The 17,160-nt window shown below is 36.5% G+C and overlaps 1 protein-coding gene across 4 annotated transcripts in view; it reads right to left on the bottom strand.

The window, feature by feature from the left end:
* Positions 1–6,745: 6,745 nt before the first annotated feature.
* Ube2d3 (ubiquitin conjugating enzyme E2 D3) overlaps positions 6,746–17,160 on the bottom strand; it is a 40,273-nt gene continuing 29,858 nt past the window's right edge. For all 4 annotated transcript variants that reach the window (XM_026784028.1, XM_013350026.2, XM_005357321.3 and 1 more), the window contains exons 5-8: positions 13,057–13,134; positions 12,205–12,310; positions 11,676–11,769; positions 6,746–9,753 (exon numbers count right to left, since the gene is read on the bottom strand). In XM_026784028.1, coding sequence (XP_026639829.1) covers positions 9,708–9,753; positions 11,676–11,769; positions 12,205–12,310; positions 13,057–13,134 — 324 coding nt within the window. In that variant the 3' untranslated portion in view covers positions 6,746–9,707. The remainder of the gene's footprint in view (positions 9,754–11,675; positions 11,770–12,204; positions 12,311–13,056; positions 13,135–17,160) is intronic.

Below are 17,160 nucleotides of genomic sequence, written 5' to 3'. Positions count from 1 at the left end.
TGTAGACCAGGCTGGTCTCAAACTCACAGAGATCCGCCTGCCTCTGCCTCCCAAGTGCTGGGATTAAAGGCGTGCGCCACCACCGCCCGGCTTTAAGTTCTAATTCTTTATAGAGAAGTATGCCTGCTAGGCCATTAAACCTATCCTCTAAGGTGAAACCATTCAACTCTCTAACCTCTGGTAGTCTGTAATTTTTCCCTTCAGAATTTATCAGCATTTTACTAATATCTGACTTATTATTTTGATATTTGTGTTGAAAGTGCAGATGAGTGTTCATGTGTGTAGAGACACGTGTATGTAAATACACACGTATGTACATGAGCAGGCCACAGGATAGTCTCAGGTGTCATTCATTCCCAGGAGTCACCCACCTTCATTGAGAAAGGGACCCTGGCACTGGCTGGTTATGGCTAGCAAGCCTCAGGGACCGACCAGTGTCTAATTCCCCAGCACTGAGAGTACGGGCTTGTACCATATTAGGCCTTTTACATGTGTGGTAGGAATCGAACTCGGATTTCCACATTGTGTGGCAAGCACTTGACTGAGCTATCTCCCTAGCCTTCTGGTTTCTCTCATATATACCAAATGGCTCGGTGGTAAGAGTCTAGAAAGTGAATATCTTTATTTAAATCTTAATCTCTGCTATTAGATGAACATTAGCCTCTTTTCCCTCAAGTTTTACATCTAAAATGTAGGGACAGACAGAGACATAATCATATAAATAATAAGTGTACAAGTTCCAAGAACTTACAGTTAACTTATTAGGGCTGGAGAGATGGCTCAGTTCTTCAGAGCATCTGTTGCTCTTGCAGAAGACCTTCCAAGCACCCATGTGGTGGGTTCACAACTATCCTATTATCAGGTCCAGAGAGGATCTGATGCCTATTTCTGACCTGGGCACCAAGCACATGTGTGGTACATAGACACATATGCAAACACTCATACACATAAAATCTAAATATTTTTTAAAGAATTTTTAAAATGTTGACATATTAAAGAACTCATAACAGAACCTGGAGATTAAAATATTATGGTGTCATCTATTATCATTTTATCCTTTGTGCTTATACTTTTCTTCCTGAGACAGAGCCTCTCTGTGTAACAGCTCTGGCTGTCCTGGAACTCACTTTTGTAGACCTTGAACTCAGAGATCTGCCTGCCTCTGTCTTTTTGGCATGTGCCACTGCACAACTGTGCTGATACATTTTTAAAGGAAAGACTGATATAAAATTAACATTCAAGATTATACAGGTCTCTAATCTACACGGGAAGTAGAAAAACACAAGATCTCCTGAGTAAATTGGGAGCGTAGGGATCATGGAAGAGGGTAGAAGGGAGTGGGGAGAAAGGTAGGGGAGCAGAGAAAAATATATAGCTCAATAAAAACAATAAATTTTTTTATTGTTATAAAAGAAAAAAATTATACAGATCATTAGTTTTCAATCCGTTTAGCCAATGACCTTTAGGGCAGCAAGCTCTAGAGTGTGGTCTTTTCTGCAAACATGACTGTTTAAAAGCTGAGGGGAGGGGTCATGCTCTTGCTTTTTTGCTTGGGTAGTTGGACTCCAGCTCCCCTGGACAGAAGAGAGGACACAGCAGGCAGCATCTAATCTGTACCAGTGAGTATTTATCCCCATTTTATACCTAAATACATTCTTGAGACTCTTTGTGAGATTCATGTGGTTTCCTGTAACAGGGAAACTTTCAGTTACATTTTAGTGCATTTAAAATATTCCATAGCCATTACTCAGGATATTTTCATTATACACAAAGGTGACCCCCGTTTTCAGTAGGCGGTCACTTTCTTATTCTTCCTTCTTGGTACTGATCACACATGAGTGTAATTTCTGCTTCTATAGACTTAATTGTTTTGGTTGTTCATATAATCATATAGTTCTCTTAATAATTTTAAGATCCAGCCACATTCTAGCATGTATCTTACGACTGAACATAAAATTAAAAAATATAAAACCCAAATTTGTTCATTCATTTCTTTCAGTAACTATAAGAAATGCACATATGAGCATTTATTCCCATTTGTTTAAATGCTAGTTTTCATTACTCTTCCATCTTTAGGAACGGATTCTTGGGTCACCCAGGGCTGGACACTGCCCCAAGGACTTGGTGCATAAGGTAGTACTGTACTACTGAAGCTGCATCCTAAGCTGGTCAGCTTCTACGGAACTGCCAAACTCCTTAAGTTTCTACCAGAAAAGCCCAAATCTGCAGCAACACTCTCCATTTTAAAAATGGAGAATATGGATGTTTTGACTGAATGTCATGTCTGTATACCAGATGGGGTTAGGGTTAAGAGTCTAGAAGGCATCAGATCCCTTGAGACTGGAGTTAGAATTGTGTCCTGCGTGTGGGCACAGGAACTCTAACCTGACTCCTCTACAAGAGTCCCCAAGGCTCTTAACTGCTGAGGAGCCTCTCCAACTATGCAAATTAGTCATTTTAATGTGTATAAAGTAACACTTGTGATTTTTATTCCGTTTCACTGATATTAATGTTGAATCTTTTCTCATGTGCTTGCTGGCCATTTGCACATTTTCTTTGGAGAAATGTTTCCTATTTTTGACTATTGTTTAATAAGGTTATTTTTACAAATTCTTTTTATTTTTGGATTCTAGATCCTTAGCAAAATTGCAAATGTTTTTCATTCAGTATTTTTTCTTTTACCATTCCAATATCCCTTGGCACAATTGCTGGCCTTGAACAACTGCTATGATCCTTTTGCTTGTGTCTATCAAATACTAGTATCACAATGCCTGGCTTGGACTTGTCTATTACAAGTCAACATTCTGATGTGAGGCAGGGGTCCAAGAATGTTTTACTTCCCTGGCTGTCACAGTACTTTAGACGAGATTACTTTCCTAGTTGAATGATTCTGCTATGTGAAATTGAACTGACCAGAATTGCATGGTTCATTTCTATTTCAAGGGCCTATCTTACTCCCTAATACCACACCAGTTTGGTTAGTGTATTTTTTTTTTTAATTTGTAGTAAGTCTAGAAAATGCAAGGTTTGAATTTTTTGCTTTTGTTCATGTAAATTTTTAAATATTTCTAAAACTAACCAGGACTTTGACAGGAACAGCACTGAATCTAGATTGCTTTGAGCATGACTGCCAACAGCATAGATTTAACGCACAAATATCTCCACTCTTAAACTTTCCAGACCTCAGAAAACATTGTTTTCAGTCTGTAAGTTTTGCATGCCTGTGATAACTTCTCAAATATTTTTTTTTTTTTGGTTTTTCGAGACAGGGTTTCTCTGTGGCTTTGGAGCGTGTCCTGGAACTAGCTCTTGTAGACCAGGCTGGTCTCGAACTCACAGAGATCCGCCTGCCTCTGCCTCCCGAGCGCTGGGATTAAAGGCGTGCGCCACCATCGCCCGGCCTTCAAATACTTTTTGAAGCCATTATAATTCCTACTATTTCATTTCTGTTGTAAAACTTTGGTTGTGTATCCTATAACTGCTTTAAATGGTTTGTGTATGAATTCTGAGTCCCCACATATTTCACTTAGAAAGTTTCTCTTTCCATTTATGTGCTTAAAAAAATTTACATTGATGTGATGAATATGCCACACCTGCTCAGGTACCCAAGAGGGATCAGAGCCCTTAAAGCTGGTTGTTAACTGCACAGGTGTGGTTGTTGGGAATATTAGGGTACTCTAGAAGACCAAATGCTATTACATGCTGAGCTATCTTTCCAGAATTGTGATACTATCTTTAATATTTGAAAAGTTACACTTAATCATATGCTACTCTTATTTTCAATGTCATTCCTGCAAGGTCCTCTTATTGTTCCACTGACCTCACACTTTAAGTACCCAGATTTTCTAGGTTCACTCATTTTAGCTACGAATAGGCACCTCTAACCTTATGTCAAATTTTGTCTTAGAGTTTTGAGCAAAACAGTAAAGTTAAAGGTAATGGACTCCTAACTGTATCAAGAATGAGTTTACAGGAAAATACGACAGCAACTTGATGTCAAGACCATGAACATTAATACATTTAACTGGAACTTGAAGGAGCTCAAGTAACTAGCCTCTGGGTAGGACATTTTGGTTTTTGGCTTGAGAATGCTTCCCATGCCCCATGGGGTCCTGTTAAGTGAACAAGACTGGCTTCCAATTAGTGATGCTCCCCACCTCAGCCTCCCAACTGCTCAGTAAGTGTACACAATTTTCTTTAATGACATTTTAAAGTTCTTCCCAAAAATGTTTTACAAAATTGTGCAGTTTGTAATGATTCATATTGATAAAATGCAGCCTACCCTCACTTCATATATTCTAGAGCTGAGACTTACACTGGATAAGCCCATATAGTAAACAAATATGGGGACCACAAACAAGACAAACAATATTTATAAAAATGTAGCAACCAAAACGAGTCTTCACGAAATCCAGGTACTTCTGGCAGTGCTCTGCCAATTCAACTTCATACTTCACATTGGTTCTCTATAACATGAACTGCTGCACATAGCAATAGGCCACAACGAGCAAATGATGCTTGTATTATATATTTTATCTACTATAGTTTCCCACTTACAGAACCTAGTTTTAGTTTGGCACAGTAAGTTTGTATGCCTGTAATCTCAGTATTGAGGAAGCAGAGGCAAGAAAATCAATACAAGTTTGAGGACAAACAATATATTAAGTTCCAGGCCAGGTTACCTGGATGACCAATCTCCATCTCAAACAGTATCATAGCAGACAGAAACGCAGCATTTTCCTACCACATGTAAGCATCAACTCTGTTTATTCTAGTATTGAGTCAGAATGTTTGGCTTTTATTAATTGCTAATGTTTAAAAATTGTTAAGAAAAGTTTGGCTTACTAGGGCAAAATTTCCAACAAGTTCTTAAATGATTCTAATTATACTTATGTGATTTTTATTTTGTATTTATGGGTAGTATTCTCATCGCTGACTTGAAAAATTAAAAATTTCAACTCCTAACACTGGAGATGTAATAGCAATACCCAAACAAGATTTATTTAGGCAAAATACACCCACTCAATATAACTCATCTTCTAAGAACATTTAAAATGCTAATATATACATTCACACACGTATACAGAGAGAATATTAAATTTTGGGATGAAAATAAACCGTTCTAGATAGCAAAGTTTAGAAATCAGTTTTGTCATTATAGTGTAGTTGCTAGTTTTAAAAAATCACAACTGGTAAGTCACTTACTTGTTAAAACTACCTTGCAAAATGCCAGTTACTCTTGTATTGAATGTCTAGATAAGACAAAAACCTGTCCTCATGGAGCTTACACCACAGGGCAGATTCAAACAAGATTAAGTATGTATTACACACAAAGTGGTAGCTCCAATATGCAATTTATACTGTGAATACACTGTATAAAATGCTCAGGAAATGCCACTGCAAGTGGTATTGGAAATATGAAAGGGAAGAAGCCACATGACATGGTATTATACTACCATTTGTCTACACATGGAAAAGTCCATTGCAGCCATGGTCTGAAAGTACCTGGGTGAACGAGAATTGTAATAGAGGTGGAGCAATGGTACAGGTTAAAAATCATGTGCCATTATAAACTCCTAAACGTTTGGCTTTTACTCAGATTGAAAATCAGGCTGAGCATAGTGATGCAAGCCCTTTAATCCGAGGCAGAGGCAGGCATGTCCGAAACTGAGTTTTAAGGTCTAGTCTGATCTACATTAAGTGAACTTTGGACTATACAGTCTCAAAACAGAAAACAAACCAACCATGGCATAGTACCTCTAACATCTTTTGGTTAAAACTGCATGGAATGTGTTAACTGCTTGAGAAGGGAGACCACAATAATACAAAATTTGTAAATGGCACTTTGCATCATGGTGTTGAGGTTTATGGTAGAACCTAGACAATCATTTTAGTTAGAAAGGTCAAAATACCTGTTGTGGGTCAATGCATCGAGTACTATTTGAGGCTAAGAGGCTGTGTCCAGAGAATCAGGAACTAGAAATACTAAAGATGTTCTCTATATAGCCAGGTGTATGACAGGAAGCTATGTGAGAGAAGAGCCATTTGCTTGACTTAAAAACAAGTACTTCATGACCTTGATGTACAATCCAATTTCATTACGGTAAATTAGGAATTAAACTGAAGACTGCATTAAAAACTAGCAGAAACTGTGTGCCCGAATTAATCATTACTCTTTATTAACAAGTCCAATTAGCAAGAAATAATTCAAATGCTGGCCAGATTCCCATTTTCCTTGTCTAAGAAATGCTCCAGAGAGCCATTTGCTGTTGCCAAAAGCCATTTCTAGATGTTTACCGTTTATTTTCTCCATGCGTAGGACAGATGTTTTACTACCTGCTTTACAACACAATTAACCCATAAACCCATGCTGTAAGTGTTCTTCAAACCTTCACTTCTGTGAGAAGTCAGGTAACTTACCAAGTCTTCTACAGCTGCTAAGAATCTAGTTTGTCACAAGGTAATCGTTCAAGGCCAGTCTTTTGAATCACTTGGTCTTTACGAGCTACTGGCTCCTCACTTCATAGTTTTTCAATCAGAAGTGGGGGTAGGAGCCATTGGTTTGTTTTTTAAAACATCCCAAACTACTCTGGTTCTGAATCACTTTGAAAATCACCATACTAATCCTTCCTACACCAGTTTCGTTATGATGGCTGCTTCAGTATATGTTCAAAACTCGAGCTCATACAATATTAGATTCAAGTGTAGATTTCATGTTAGCTGGAATTACCGAGTAAGACCAAAGTGTGTTTAAACACAGACTTTAATGGTAACAATTCCTTTAAGCTCAATTAACTTACAAGTCTTATGCAGACGTCACTATTAGACATTTAGTGACTTGCACTGGGTTCCTCATAAAATAGAAGACAAGTTCACTTAAAAGTATAACCAACAGTCATTGAACAGTTATGTCAACACAAAACGAGACTAATTCTAGTACTCCCCACCCCCCAAAATCACGAACACAGCATGATCAGTGTCTTAAGTATACTTCAAACTAACCCATTAAAATAAAAAGTGAGTGTTTCACTACCCCTGAGACCACTAGTTAACTGTGGTTCATACTTTTAAATGTGAGTACACCCACACAAGAAACAAACTATCAGTTTAAAAAAAAATCTGATTATCACATTGCAAACCTGCCCAAGAAAAACCAGTCAAAACAAAGTTTACCATTAACAGGCTAACTGGACTTCAAAGACAAATTTAAATTCTTAAAAATGTATGCATTAAGAGGTATAGGATACACAAATGTCTACACCAATATCCGACCTCATACTCACTTTAGTCCTATACCTGGCACTAGTGAAACCACACACTACTGGGTAGGGTAGAGAGCAAATTCTTGGATTCTTTTGAAAATCTCAAGGGTGGTGATCCCAAGTCCAGTGTCCATACATTCACAATGTTGGTTTTCCAGGTACTCTGTTCTCTTAAACCTGGAGAAGCCTCTATGGCTTATTCCCTTAGAAGCGACATGAAATGTTGTATAAAGCATCAAGTCAAAGAGAGAGAACTGGACATACCCATTAGTTCTGATGATCAGTTTAAGGAAGTTGTCTCTGTAAATACCAAGACAAAACAAAATATCCATCTATTTGAAAGCCAATCAGGGATCCACTGATTTATAAAGTGTTTTTCATATTTAGCTTTCAAAACATAAGCCCACTAATAAAGCTGTTTTGAGTAAAGAGTCTCAGAAAGGATTATTTTTGGGACAAAGTCAAAGAATACTATTCTTACCCTTATGGGAACACTTTTCACAATCTGAACCCAAAGTTTTAATTAGCATTGATACCTACACCCCGAAGGACCCATGATTTAAAAAAAAAGCAAAAATGGGGGTAAGGGGGGGGGGACCTCACTGGAGTGAATAACTGAAACTGGTTATTTCCCAATATACTTACTACAGTATAAAGCCAGAACATCTCCAGAAGGCATGCACTTCACTTCCAGTTTAGAGAAGAACCTTAAGCCAACAAATCATGTCCAAATTACATATTTAAATGTTTATAAAAAATTAAGCTTTTACATTTATTTCTAGCTTTCCACATGTGTGCAGACAAGGAATAAGATTGCACATAAATATAAGCAGTGCAAAAATGTGGAAGTGGAGACATTACATGTGCTAGAAATCAAATACAAGATTAAGAAAAAGCAACGAAAAGTCAAAGCTAGATAAAGTGAAACTACAGGTTCAGAATTATGAATGGTAATGCCCTTATTACTACAGAAGATTTACTGGCACAGATATCACTTGTCAAACAAACATCCAATAGCATTGATTTTTATTCATTCATGTTAAGTCACCTGAAATGGTATCTGTTGCATTTAAATGCTCATTAATGTAAATGGCTGAACAAATCCATCTCAATGGATAGTCAATATCCCACAGTTAAGTCACTTCAACACAGCCTCATGACAACTCCCACACCAAAACAGTACTTTATTTTGTAAATTTTGACCCATTATTATTCCCAAGTTATATATATATATATATATATTCAGCTGTTAAGTGTACAAGATGAAGAAATTTTAGTTAGAAGGGGATGCACCTGGAAAATAAATTTCTTAAACTCCATATACATGTTTCAAAACTGCTGAGTCCCAAGTCCATTTTGAACTCTAGGGCTGCCAGAATCACGTGCAGCATATTAAAGCTGCAGTATTTGAATAGCTTATTAATTCTGCATAAATCAGGTCAAGCAATGTGTCAACCTGTAACAGACTGCGCACTTTAACTGAACATGGCAATATATTCACTCTTTTGAACTTTACATCATCATTTGATGTCAAACAATGAAGCAAATCCCAACAGTATATACAAAAACAGCTTTGCATTTACAAAGGATTGTTTCCCATACTGATTAATCCAGGCAGCTAACTCATTGGTTTATGCAACTTTATTGAAGAAAAATAAATCAATTACTAGGAGAGCTATTAGTTGATCACTCATCCATTGACAACTCGCATCATTTATTCAGTGCTATATTAAACAGTATTGGAAGATAGATTAACTAATAGCTCCAAGCCTCCTAACAATTTAAATGAAAATTACAAAATGTTTTTTGAGACCCTATTTTGGAATACAAAGGGTGTTTGACTTCCAATTTCCATTCTCTGTAGAACAAGAACAGGTCATTCCTTTATTGACATGCATAAAATACATCACATTTTCTGTTCTGCTGATGCTATAATTCAATACCAATTCTCCAGCCACATCAGTTATGAGCATAAAGTATATCATGTAACCTCATATCTCTAACAGTGGAGGGCTTAAACAAGAATGGATGCGCTAGAATAATGCTTCCTTGGATGTGACAGCTGAGCATCCATCTCCCTCCCCCTCAGATGGTTTCTTCAGCAAGTTAGAGCAGTGAGGATTGGTTTAGTCTCATAACCAAAAGTTAGAGTGAAGACATTGGCCACATAATACACATGCTCCAGTTTTAAAAAAATTTCTGAATCTTGGGCAACTGTTCTCTTGTTAACTACTTTACAGTTTCTAAAAGCAATTATTGTCCAAAGCTGGAAGAACTTAAGTCTTCTCAGATGAGCATGTGAATGAATGGAGGGAGGTAAACAAAAATAAAATTAAAAAAGATGAGGTCTGATAGGGGAGCAGCCGGATAAGAAAATCAAAAAAGGAACAGTAATTTAAAGTTTATTCCAGCTATAATGCAGGTTATTCTGACTTTAAGGTAGCATCACATGGCATACTTCTGAGTCCATTCCCGAGATATTCTGTTGTACCTGTAAATAAACAAGTAAGATATTAAGAAATAAAACTGAAAGAATTGTTAGTATTGTAAAGGCAAGGGAAACACTTCTATGTTACCTGTGGATTTATCATGTCACCTGTAATGGTTATATAGTAGATTAAAAGTCAACAAGAAACAGAAATAGCAGCACCAGTACAGTATGGAAGATGAGAGCCATGGAAATAGTGTTCTCTCACTAAATAAAAGTGGTGCTGAGATTGGTAGGCTTAACAAGGACCTCCCCACCAATAAGGTAGTATACTATCAAAGTTCAAGTTAGTTGTACACTCTAACAAATTTTCACACATTTAAAAAACTACAGTTCATTACTGTCACAACAGTATACACATGTTGTATATCAATAGAAATTTTGGCCAATGTCAGAACATTTGTCTATGTTACTGAAAAATCATATTTGAAACCTAGACTGAGAAGTTAGTTAAATATTGAAAGAAAATTGCCGTTGAAACTTAGAAGACATTGGAAAGGGTGATAAAACAGTAACTTTCAAGAAACAGGCTTCAGTGGTTATTTTAAATTAAAAATTTAGTAGCAATGACTGCTGTTAATCCCCACTGAGACCTGCTGAAGAATGAATGCACTTTCTAGGAGTGCAACCACGTTTCCATTCAAGATCAACAGGTAATTCATCAGTGAGCCAGGTTATTACTGAGAAAGATCACCAGTACTGACAAATATAATTTCTCCCCTACAGTACACACCCATATCATACAGGCTATTTATCCCCAAAAAAAGTGACAAAAGCTTAAGAAATAAGTATGTAACAAAGGACAGCGGAAAACTTAATACTAGTTTCATCTCAAACCAAGTGTATACAGTTCAACTATTTTCTACAGCTCAACATAAATTTTTTTTCTAGCAATTTAAGAGTTACAGGATTTAGAAAACCCTCCTCAAACAGCCAGCACTTTAAAACAAATTAGCATACAAAGAGCCACAAAATATAGCTAACATTAATTCATGCTTGTCAGTAATAAACATTTAGTCTGGATGCTGAGGTTTAAGCTTTTCTCTTAGATACCACTATATTCTTCCTGGTAAAATCTGAGTAAAACCACCACATTCGATAGTATCGACACAAAGTTTATGAACACCATGGTAATTTAGTATAGGATAAAGATACTCTTACATTTCTACTTCTTACTAAAGCTATATAACTGCTTTGCCATGCAATAATCTCAAGCAGTAATGAAGACTGAGTATATACTTTTCACACTAACAGAGATCAAGCAGTTAAAACAGTTGTCAGAAAACTGCCACATCTGTTACCTTTGGTTAGTTAATACAGTGCCTTAAAGCATGCAGCACTCAAGTGCTGGCAGTACCATGAATAAGCGCACCATAGAGTGCAGATCCTCTTACCCTACAACATAGCGTATTTCTCTGTCCACTCTCTTGCTAACCTATTGTACCTAATTGAACAAGCACACTTAGCATTAATTACGAAAGTTAAATGGTTAAGCTGAACATAAGATAATTCAAATATTTGATAGATTTAGACCAAAAATTTTACATTAGTACTATTTATTTTGAGAAACACTGAAGAAAAAGTGCTTTATTTCCCCCAAATTCAGTAATTACACAAGTGTTTTAAAACATTAGGAAACAAATTTCAAAGGAGTTACTCACTGTCATATATGCTAAGACCATTTATTTACTTGGCTTGGTCTCATTAGGTAGCCCCAGCCCAGCTCCAAACTTCTAAATGCTCCAGTCTCAGCCATTATGCTGGCCCTTGTTGTTTTCTTAATTGTTTTATAGTAACTACTTTACCAGAAACAAATATAAAAAGTACTGTCTCAAATTTCAGCAAACTAAAAAAAATTAGCCCAACCCATTAAAAACAAACAATCCCATTGTTTACAGTCATTTATTAAACAACTTCGTACTTACTTATCTCTGTCTGTTTTATAGATCCGTGCAATCTCTGGCACTAGGGGGTCATCTGGGTTTGGATCACATAGCAGAGAACAAATGGATAAAAGAACTACCAAAAAAAAAAATATGTAGTTTCAGGCATTAGGATAAGCAAATGTTAGAACTCAAAAACATATTCCAGACCCCAAGTTATACTTTTATTAGTCTATACCATTCTCAAGAAAGTTCTACAGAAAAGAATTTTCTATAAATAAGAACTATTAGAAACAAAATCTATTGGCACCAGGCAGTAATGATTACGCCCACCCCCACTATTGCACTATTGCTTAGGCATGTACCCACACCTGGTTTATAAAGGACTGAAAAAAGACTAAATGGTAGGCTTTGTGCATGCTAGGCAAGCACTCTAAACCAACTGAGCTATAGTTATCTCCAGCCCTGAAAACAGCTTTTTATTAAAATGGTGGCACAATAAAATATTCAAGCAGATTCAAGGATAAAGCCTTAACTGTTAAAAAATCAGTAGCTAAAACTGTTATTTTACCTTTAGAAATAGTTAAAGCAGGAGACCACTGTGATCTTAGAATATCAAGACAAATGCTGCCATTACTGTTAATATTTGGATGATAAATTCTTGTTGTAAATGCAACCTAAAAACAAAACACACAGTAAAACTTTTAGATAGTTTTTCCAAATAAAACGAGTACCTTAGACTTTAAAAAATAAGGCATAAATTCTAAGTCACCCCAGTGGGAGTGGTGATGAGAGGGTATAAGGGAGGAGAGAATGGGATCAAAGTAATTATACACATACATGAAAATTTCTTAAAAACCAACTGTTTTAGATAATAAAAGCTAATTTCAAAGATAGCTAGAAAAATAACTCAGATTACCAGCACCATGTGTGTTGTGACTGATCCAGTCTTTAACACTTGAAATCAGCCACCTAAGTGCAATACGTAACTGTAACCATTCTGGTAACATATACTCAAGGCAAATTGATCTATAATTTACTAGACTCCAACACTCCACTTAAGCAGAGAAAACACTTGAGCCTTCCAACTTCAAAAAAGCAAATTACATATTTTTACAGAATTCAAATCTGTGTCTAATTAATTAGAAGTTAAGAATCAGCAATAGTTCAGTACAGTGGCATACTCTTAACCTTAGCCCTTGGAAAGTGGATAGAAAAATTCCAGAATAGTCTAATAGGAATCATTCTGCAAATACAGCTTAATTCTCTGTGTATTATTTTTATTCAACAATAATCAAAGTTCAAGCCTCAATTACACAGAAACCTGTATTTTTTTTTTTTTAGAAACCTGTATTTCTATGACCATTGTATACTCTTCTCAAACAATCCATAAACTAACAAATGTCTGAGAGATAATACTTGCCTTAGGTGGTTTGAAGGGGTAGTCTGTAGGAAAATGAATTGTCAAAAAGAATACACCACCTTGATATGGGCTATCATTCTGTGAAGAGAGAAATAGGCTTAATATACCAAGACAGTTCCTTTAAAAAAGGTTCATTTTTTTTAATGAACCAAAATTACCTGCTGTTTACACTGCAATGAAGAAACTGAAATTATTGCGCCCTCCAATCCAGTTCATACTAATGGAGAAACAAAGTTTACTATAAAGTAATGAACCCAATTAACAAACTAAAAAGCAGGCAAAAAGGCTGTCACTCTATGTCCAAGCTATTTCCAGCCCTTATACTATTTTTGTTTTCTCAGTCAAGATCTTGTTGCCCCAAGCTGATTTTCTTTATCTTTCATAAGAACAGGCATTATATATAGATACCACCAGTGCTCTCTGCAAAATGCTCACCAAAAAAACAAAACCAACCCCAGATTGGAAAACACATAAAAACTGCATGAAGAAAATTAAGGTACCCAAAATGAGAAACATCAATTTATGAGATGAATTAATCTATGGTTGGTAAAGGTTGCCTACCACCACACCAGATGACCCAAGTTCAATCCTTAGAATCCCATGGAAGGAATGGTTCAGAGAGCTGACTTCCATAGGCTGTTCTCTTTCATACAGGCACCATGATACATTCACATGAATATGCACACTCACACAATATGTTCAATGAAAATAATTCAATAAAGACCCATTTAGGCAAAACTAAATACTTAAAAAAAAAACCAACACAAAGGGTTAAAGTATTTCAATGATACACTAATCCCACCCTATGATGACAAAACCCAAACCAAAGGAACAAAAAATTACTTTGAACTGATTGACATCAACCTTCGAAATTGAGAAGATTCTTTAGACACTTTCTACCTGAGGTTTTGTTCCTCTTAGTTTTTTTTACTCCCTCAACAATTTCCCTCATGAAAGTTTGCATGTGTCTACAGACCCCTTTTCTGCTTCTAACCTCTGACCTCACATGTTTCAGTATGTTTTCTTCTACAGTGTTCACTCACTCCTGGGCACAATTCTCAAGCCTACTTCCCACATGCATTCCAATCTCAATTCTTCTATCTTCCTCAATCCCATTCTTCCCCAATCACAAGAGAAAGCAGAAACCCAGAATCTCAGAGATAATTCTTATTCTCTCATTTGATTCACAGCTCTAAAGAACTGGAAGACTTGTCAGGTATAGTAGCTTATGCCTGTCATCTCTGTACTTGAAAGGTTGAGGTAGAAGGTTTGCTGTGAGTTTGAAGGCAGCTTGAGATATAAAGTTCTTGGCCAGCCTTGATTACACAATAAAGTGAAACATTGTCTTCCAAAGACACCACCATGTACTCTCTACTTTTAAATTTATCATAGTAGTCTCTATAGTAGTGTCATAACAGTAATAAAATGCTCACACGCCTTCCTCTACTTGGAATATCATATCTTCCACACTAGTCAATGTACCATTCTTTTAATTTAGTCATACTTCCCTCTTCAATTGAACCACAAAGCTCTCTTTAAAAGAAAAGGATATTTTATAGAGCAGTAACTATTATAGTATGAAGTAATATATGTGAAATAGAACAATAAGCCCTGTGAACTGTTTTATATCAGATTTCCTTTATAGCTGATCATGCTTAACCCATTACTGTCAATACAGGATTCTCTTCTACAGTTAGGCCACAGACTAAGGTGGAAGTAGTTTCCCAATCTTTATCACCCTTGCAAATTAAAAAGATTAAGCACATGAAAAGTAACAGATTAAGAAACATTCATTCTGATGACATGAAACATTACTGGGGACTAATGCTAATATAGTGCGATGGTCCCTTCTCTTTCCTACACTTAAATTACACTAGCAATCTTCAACCAATCTTTGTGGTTCCAAATATCTTCAGAAAGAATAAGCCAGTACACACCATACTAACTTTACATGTTTATGTGTAAAGTTCAACGACTCAAAGGCATTTCTTGGGTATAACTCACTAAAATTCAAGTTCTTTATTAAAACATTAAGTAAAAATTTAAAACAAACCAAAATCTTTACATACAGTCCAATACAATCATGTTAACTGACCTTAGTACTACAAAGAAAATTATTTTTACTACCCAGATGTCCTTGGCAACCTGCAACTTATGAGGTGTGATGTTATCACGTCGCCTGTTTCAGTTTACATGTATAGGTTTACAAAAATATTCATAAGTGAAAGTATGGGCGCTCCCCCCCCCATAGTTGAAAGAAATATAAAACTGGAGAAAAGTATGAAATGGGCATAGTACAGCATACAGCAGTTATCTATTCCACTTAAAAAGAGATAGTAAACCAGGTGATGGTGACACACACCCTTAATCCCAGCACTTGGGAGGTAGAGGTAGGCAGATCTCTGGGTTTGAGGCTAGCCTGGTTTACAGAGCTAGTTCCAACTAGGGCTGTTACAGAGAAACCCTATTTGAAAAAATTAAAGTGACAGTAACTGTTACCCCATCCCTAGTCATTATGTCTGTACAGCAAGCATCTAGCCAGAGGGGCATGTTTCCCAAGCAGCAAATTTTAAAATGTCAAGTGAGTAAGCAGTCCAAGTGGACAATTCTTAACTGTCAAGAATATATACAATAGGGCAGGAGACATGGCTCAGTGGTTAAGAGCACATACTCCTCTTCCGGAAGACCTAGCTCAATTCCAGCACCCTTATCAGGCAGCTCACAACTGCCTGTTAACTCAGGCGATTTGATACCTCTCAAAACTATGCAAGGGCACAAACAAACACAAAAAAATATACGACTGTGACTGAGTTAAGAAAAAAAAAAAGTTAAAAACAAAAGACAAAAAAAAAAAAAAGTCCTTGTGGCCTCTCTGTAGTTAATATAAGACAGACCAATATTATTCAAAACTGAATACCAGCCTGGTTCCCTAATTTTACTTAATCTACTTTTAATTATAATCTCACATTTACTCTAGAATTCCCATCATTCCGGAAAGTCAAGGGTTTCTCCTACTGTGTACTTTATTATCTACTCCAGTATCTTACTATTCTTTCTCTCTCTCTCTCTCTCTCTCTCTCTCTCTCTCTCTCTCTCTCTTTCTTCTTTCTTTCTTTTTTTAAAGATTTATTTATTATGTACACAGTGCTCAGCCTCCATGTATGCCTGCAAGCCAGAAGAGGGCACCAGACTTCACTATAGACGGTTGTGAGCCACCATGTGGTTGCTGGGAATTGAACTCAGGACCTCCGAAAGAGCAGTCCGTGCTCTTAACCTCTGAGCCATCTCTCCAGCCCCTTACTATTTTCTAACATGTTTAAATTACCTACTCTCTCTTAAAGTACCTGAAGACTATCAGAGACTATTATTTACTCATATTTTTAATTCCAACACACAACATAGCAGGTGCTCACATTCAATAAGGTAGAAAATAACTTATTAAAATCAGACCAGGTAAGGTGACTCATGCCTGAGATAGGAAGGTTGCTAAAAAAAATCTGAGTACATCCTGGATTACAACATTAAGACTGAACTAAACAAAACAAATTGCAAATAAGACACTAACTTTTTAAAAATCAAGAATGAGCTAAACATGAGGCACAATCCTGTAACTCATTAGGCTGAGGCAGGAATTTAAGACCAGCCCCAAACTGTCACAAAAAAGGTCAGTCTTGGGCCTATGAAATGACTCAGAGAAGAAGGGCACAAGCCTAAGCTAACTCAAGCATTCAAAACTAGTAAGTTTGTGTCTATGATTTGGTAGCTGGTTGATAGTCCAAAAGAAAAGCCTGGTACAACCTACTTTTCCCCTACCCAATACATCAATCACAGTAATGTAAATACATTACCGCCAAAAAGCAAAAAAGTTCAGTACATATGCAACTTAAGAGACCCTAAGTTAAAAATAAAATAAAGGTTATTTGTGCCAAGACATAATCTTACTCCATGCTGTTTTTAGAGCACTCTTATTCAAAATATCAAGCTCTGCCTTAATACATTCAAATTTTGTCTCAAGTCTCAAGGGGTGTGTGTGTGTGTGTGAGAGAGAGACAGACAGACAGACACAGAGAGAGAGAGAGAGAGAGAGAGAGAGAGAGAGAGAGA

Source organism: Microtus ochrogaster, chromosome 21 (assembly GCF_000317375.1).
Source record: "Microtus ochrogaster isolate Prairie Vole_2 chromosome 21, MicOch1.0, whole genome shotgun sequence".
In the NCBI taxonomy this organism is placed as follows: Eukaryota; Metazoa; Chordata; class Mammalia; order Rodentia; family Cricetidae; genus Microtus; species Microtus ochrogaster.
Note: the sequence above shows the minus strand (reverse complement) of the source record. Positions and strands in the feature narration are given on the sequence as shown.